Below are 6,561 nucleotides of genomic sequence, written 5' to 3' on the forward strand. Positions count from 1 at the left end.
AGAGTTCGCAAAATGAGCTACCTTCTAAGAGGGGTCGAGGAACAGATGGTCCCAGACCCGCAGGAACCCTAAACCAGGGTAATTTTGGGAGAGGTCGAGTAGGGCAAGAGCCCCAGAGGAGTGCCCAGTGTGGAGGGTCAAGTGCGGGCATTAAGCCAACCTGTGGCTTCTGCGGGGCCAATCACACCGACGAAAACTGTTGGAAGAACAGTTCGATCCTAAAATGCTATAAATGTGGTAGTGCAGAACATTTGATTGCCCAATGCCCAAAGATGCAAAAAGAAAGACCTAAGCCACCGACTGAAGGGACCGCAGCTAAGCCGTCGAGTGTAGGGGAAAATCGACCCAGAGGACCAACTAGAGTCTATGCAATGAGTCAACAGGAGGTCACTGACCATCTGGCGGGCATCGAAGGTACGCCCTATCCTATCGGCGTACCGCAATTAGTTAATAGACCCTGAGGAAACGTACTTTTGTAAACCCTGCATTTATGGTTCACGAACAAAGGTATCAATTTCGAGAACGAAATTGTTCTAAGTGGGGGAGGTTGTGAGGCCCCAGTCCGTTCTTAAGTTGATATTAGGTTATATTTATTATTTGTACGGTAACATTTGATTTTGGGAATACTTCGAAAACCCTAAGTTGGGGTTAGGATTGAAACCCTAGTTGTATTAATTATAAGTTCGGGTGGTGCTTAAAGTGAGTTTAAAAGTTCGGAAAACCCTAAACTAGAAAAGTTTCTACTGATATGATTTGTTAGAATTCTAAGTTGGGTTTAAAACCCTTAATACTACCCAATCATTCCACAATAAGTGCAAATGAACCTAAAAAGTAGGGTTTCACTCTTCGTTTTCAAGTTGGAGCAAGTTAGGATTTTCACGTGTATCCGTAGTGTAATTATCCGGTAAGGAGCAAGGATCAAATTTGGTGTTTAAGAGTGACTTTTAGGTGAGAAATAATAGGTGAGTAGGAGCAATGATAAAAAGTTAGTGAATAGGAAGTAAAAACCCTAGTACGTGTAATTTAAGGAAAAACGGCGCGAACCGTCGGGTACCGCGCACTACCGATTGACCGCAGCACTTGACCACCATTTTCTTACCACATGAGCTCATTAATACTTGAGCAAAATATCTCCTTATTTCCAGCTAGCTTTGACCGAAATTTAGGGCTAAAATTGCAAGGAAAGAAAAAGAAATTTTGGTTGGCTTGGGTGGTGACAAGTGTTGGCTTCTCATGGCTCCTTGACCAAGACAAATTCCAACCTTCTTATCATCTATTTGGCTTCATTTTCACTCCATTTTTCTGCTGCTGGCCGAGAGAGAGAGAGAGGAAAAAAACATCAAGGGAAAGTTGCTCCATTTCTTCTTGAATCTAGCCACCAAGTGAGAAAGAAAGAAAACTAAACCGATTAAAGCTATCCTTGAGTGTATATTTAGTGAGGTGTTGGTGAAATTCTGAAGGGGAAGCTAGGGTTGCTCTTGGTAAACACTTAAGCAAGGTAAGGATGATGATTTCCCCATTTCTTACTTTTGATCTTGTTTAAATTAGCTTAGCATCTCAAATTTGTGGTGAATGATGGTTGTTATCATGTTTTGGGTGTTTTTCCTTTTAGTTACATGAATTAGGGTTTGATGGATTGCTGCCTATACTTGATGTATGGTTAATAAATGTGTATCCAAGATTATATAGGGGGTTTTGGTAACAAGTGAAGCAAGAAATGAAAAAAGTTATCATTGAAACCAAAAATTCCAGATTTCTGGAAAAATTTCACCCTGTTCTGTCCAGTTCCAGTTCGTGTGGTTAGAGGCCGAATTAGGCTTGGCAAAAAACATGAAAGTTGTAGAGAATGGTATTTTATAGTTGCCTACAAAATTCTAGCCCAATCGGAGCAACGTAGCCTATGAAAAGACCACACTACCCTTACTGCCCTAGGATGCATTCCAGTGTTCCGTTTTAGACAATTCATCTATTTGGTTGTATTGATTCAATATAATCCGTGCAGATTTAGCCATTTGCCAAAACATGAAGTTTCAGTACTCTGTCTTAGATTTTCAACGCCATCAAGAACACCTCAAACAGATCTATGAAGCCTGAGTTATGGCCAAAATAGTCGCATCTATTCAAAACTCAGCATTCTGCCGTGTTTCTTGTTTTAGTCTCTGACTATGTTCTGTCTGTTTTGATAACATATGAACTGGGTATTAGCCTCTTCATAAGAATTGTAGATCTTGGTCTTAGCTTCGAAACGGTATAAAGTTCATCCAAATTCGAGTCCCGTAGCTCCAGTTATGACTAAAACAAGATCGGTTGTCAGAACTGCCTTCGAATTTGGGACAGTTCTGACAGGAATGTTTGGACCCATTTTCCTCCATGCTCTGTATTGATTCAGCTTTTGGAAAGTTATAACCTAAACATCTAAAGTTATAACCTTATGTCTTATCTTTATAGCGCCTCTAGAATTTCTTGATTCTGATTTCTGAGCCGTGAGTTACGGTCTTTCAAACAGGGCCTGTTTGGTAAACCGAAATGAAATGGCTGGACCTAATTTGTGCATTTTTGACCAATACCTATTGAGATCTGGGTTGAGATGTCTAAATGAAAGTTGTATCCCTTCCTCGTAGCTTCGAAACGGTGTCTCACCCACCTTAATCTGACATTCTTAGCCTAACTTTTGATCAAAACGATTTGAATGGCAGATTTGGCCGTTTCCGTTTGCCGTCCCGCGCGCGCGTACCCATTCTGCTGTTTCCGCACTTGCATGTGCCGATTTTGCTGTTTTGCTTGTTTTGGGCATGTTAGTGGCCGTTTGTGATATAATGAGATATAATTTTCTATTTCAGACCGTGGTGAGTTAGGCGGAGCTGGTGGGACCTACTACTAGCTAACACGCACGAAGTGATTTCTGCTCTTGTACTACTTTTGTATTTTGAGTAAGTATTCGGGCCAGTTTGTATATAACTTGTTTATGTGTTTAGAGAGAATGAAAGGGTACCTAGGCGAGGGTGTACTTTATCGCACTCGACCTAAACCCTAATTTACGTGCATATTTATACATGATATGTATAAATGAACTATTTTGGGTTCGAACCCCTTGAGCTTGGAGCTCGGGGTGACTTTCGTGAGTTAGTGAAATATGTTGAAATTGTGGGCCCGATCTCAAGACCTGGATGGACTATTCGAGCCGGCCGGGGCTTGGTCGAAACCAATCCAACCTAGTCTGAGGTCATCAAGTTCGTAGGTTCTGGTTGTGAACCAAGTTTGTGACCCGAGCTTGTGACTCAAGCTCAAGTTTGTGATTTCGTTCGCTCGAGCAAGTTTGTGAGGTGACTGGCCAGTGAGGGTGATAAGGTGTTAGGTGGGAGTACAAGTGGAGTTCTACGGACCTTATATGTGGTCGACGGAGTGTCGGCAGGAGGTCACGCCTGGCGAACGACTTGGCTTTGGAGCCAACCCGTATCCTACCTTTGTGATGTTACATTTCTGTATTGATGTGAAATATTGGGATTTACATGTTCATTCGAATGTAAAATTTACGTGTTTACCCCTGTCTACTTACTAAGTTTCTAGCTTACCCCGTTTCCTTTATTTGCCTTAGCAGGGGACGACGCGGGGAACTCCTTGGCACATTCACTATTATAGCTAGGTTTGCTTGTAATAGTTGGACAATTAAAATGGTTGTTTTTGTTTTGGTGGTTTGTGTACGGACCCACCTTAGGGTCCACTTTCGGCTAATTGTTGTTACAATGTAAATGGTGGTTGGAATAGCTACTTTTGGAAATGTAAATAGAACTCTTTTGGCGTTAGATATATTGTGAATAGTACGCTTTTGGGTTTATCTAGTTTTATTGTTTTAAAATTTTGAGTCTTGGCGCGAGCTAGGCAGGCGTCCCGCCGATACCCTAGGGTTCGCCCTTGGGAGAAGCGGGGGCGTCACAGGTGGTATCAGAGCGCCTAGGTTAGAGGACTTGGGCAACTGTGGGACATGCGTGATAGGCATTAGGAATACGTGATTCTCTTTAAGATGAATGATATATCTTAAACTGAAATGCCGGCTAACTAACGAATTAATGTTTGTAGGTATGGAACCAGGCAGTTCTAGTGGTGTTGGACCTAGCGGCGTGGGACCGGGACCGAGACCTCCTAGTGCGAGGGGCCCGGAGGACCGGGGGATGCGTAAGCGGGTGATCCGATATCGGAGGATGTTTGGGGAGCCCTACATTTTGTAATCCCCCTTTGGTCAGGTGTCGCGCCGACCCTGTGGGTGTTGGTATACATATGGCTATCCCGACTAGGTCATCTTAGCAGTGGATGACGAGCGTCACCACCTAGGCAGGACGGTCGAGACTTTGAGGGCACAGCTGGAGGAGGCTAGGGAGTTTAGCCACGGGCAGGCGTTGCGTATTAGGGACTTGGAGCGGGACCTCCGAGACACACACCAGCACCTCTTCGCTTTGAAGAGGCAGCTTAGGGAGAGGGCCCGGAGTATTACATTTGATTGCGAGATCTTACTAGATATGGCCGCGGAGGCACCCCCACGAGCTGCTGGCCCAGAGCAGATAGGCGAGGTAGATACTTCAGATTCCATTGGGAACCGGGGCCCTAGGGGAGGCGTTTAGGGTCGCTTTTGTATTTTTGATTAGCTGGCGGATTACTTTGTTCAAACTGGCGTGGCTAATTTCTAGCTAATTTCTTTTGTTATCTGGGTGACTGACTAGATTTTTGGAGCCTGAGTGCTCGTGTGTATACTGGGTTTTGTACCGACTGGAGGTCGGATAATTTGTATATCTTTTGGTGTGACTTTGTAAATAAAGGTATATATTCGAGTATTATCTTCTGCGCTTACCTTTGCGTGCCTTTGGTGCATTTGCTTTGTGTTTTTATTTTGTTTCTAGTTTGAAGACTAAGTACACGTTATGTTTGGATTTATAAACTTTTGCACCTATATGGCCTCCGGTACTCGAGATAGAGGTAGAGGGCGAGGACGAAACCCTGAAAGGGAACATGAACATGAGCCGGATCAAGTAGCTACAGCCATTCAGCGGATGGCTGACCTGTTAGAACGAATGGTTGACCAGCAGGGTCAGGACCATGGGAATACTACAGGAAACCCTGGAAATAATCCAGGCAATCACGAGGGAGAGGACCGGGATTTAGAACGATTCCAAAAATTTGCACCTCCAAAGTTTATAAGTGGACCTAATCCTGACCTAGCAGAGAGTTGGATGGACCGTATGTTAGATATATTTGCTGCGCTTAGGTATTCGGATGAGCGGCAGATATCATTTGCTGTTTTTCATTTTGAAGGGGCCGCCCGAGCCTGGTGGAATATCATTAGAGCCAAGTGGGAGCGGGACCAGACCCCTTGGACATGGGTTAACTTTACACGAGAATTTAATGAAAAATATTTACCTCCCATTGTACAAGAGAGACGTGAGGATGATTTTATCCGCCTGCACCAAGGGGCATCCAGTGTGGCGGAGTATGAAACTCAATTTACAAAACTCTCTCGCTTCGCTCCGGAATTGGTGCTAACGGAGCAAAAGCGAATTCGCCGCTTTGTCCAAGGCTTAAATGTGGAGATCCATGAGGCACTAGCAGCTGCTCAGTTGGACACGTTTAGCCAGGCGCTAGAAAAAACTCAGCGGATTGAGACAGTTAGGGGACATGTAAAAGCCTTTCATGATCGGAAAAGGAGACAACCCGATTCGAGCAATTTTGTGACTGGACAGAGTTCGCAAAGTGAGCTACCTTCTAAGAGGGGTCGAGGAACAGATGGTCCCCGACCCGCAGGAACCCTAAACCAGGGTAATTTTGGGAGAGGTCGAGTAGGGCAAGAGCCCCAGAGGAGTGCCCAGCGTGGAGGGTCAAGTGCGGGCATTAAGCCAACCTGTGGCTTCTGCGGGGCCAATCACATCGACGAAAACTGTTGGAAGAACAGTTCGATCCGAAAATGCTATAAATGTGGTAGTGCAGAACATTTGATTGCCCAATGCCCTAAGATGCAAAAAGAAAGACCTAAGCCACCGACTGAAGGGACCGCAGCTAAGCCGTCGAGTGTAGGGGAAAATCGACCCAGAGGACCAACTAGAGTCTATGCAATGAGTCAACAGGAGGTCACTGACCATCTGGCGGGCATCTAAGGTACGCCCTATCCTATCGGCGCACCGCAATTAGTTAATAGACCCTGAGGAAACGTACTTTTGTAAACCCTGCATTTATGGTTCACGAACAAAGGTATCAATTTCGAGAACGAAATTGTTCTAAGTGGGGGAGGTTGTGAGGCCCCAGTCCGTTCTTAAGTTGATATTAGGTTATATTTATTATTTGTGCGGTAACATTTGATTTTGGGAATACTTCGAAAACCCTAAGTTGGGGTTAGGATTGAAACCCTAGTTGTATTAATTATAAGTTCGGGTGGTGCTTAAAGTGAGTTTAAAAGTTCGGAAAACCCTAAACTAGAAAAGTTTCTACTGATATGATTTGTTAGAATTCTAAGTTGGGTTTAAAACCCTTAATACTACCCAATCATTCCACAATAAGTGCAAATGAACCTAAAAAGTA

The 6,561-nt window shown here is 44.2% G+C and overlaps 1 protein-coding gene across 1 annotated transcript; it reads left to right on the forward strand.

The window, feature by feature from the left end:
- The first annotated feature begins 4,943 nt into the window (after positions 1–4,943).
- On the forward strand, positions 4,944–6,140 carry LOC113766514. The gene has a single exon (XM_027310698.1). The coding sequence runs from the start codon at positions 4,944–4,946 to the stop codon at positions 6,138–6,140; it is 1,197 nt and encodes a 398-aa protein (XP_027166499.1).
- Positions 6,141–6,561: the final 421 nt, after the last annotated feature.

Source organism: Coffea eugenioides, chromosome 3, assembly GCF_003713205.1.
Source record: "Coffea eugenioides isolate CCC68of chromosome 3, Ceug_1.0, whole genome shotgun sequence".
Classification (NCBI taxonomy): Eukaryota; Viridiplantae; Streptophyta; class Magnoliopsida; order Gentianales; family Rubiaceae; genus Coffea; species Coffea eugenioides.

Coding starts and splice junctions, on each gene's coding strand:
- LOC113766514 (XM_027310698.1), top strand. CDS start 4,944: ATGGCCTCCGGTACTCGAGATAGAGGTAGAGGGCGAGGACGAAACCCT.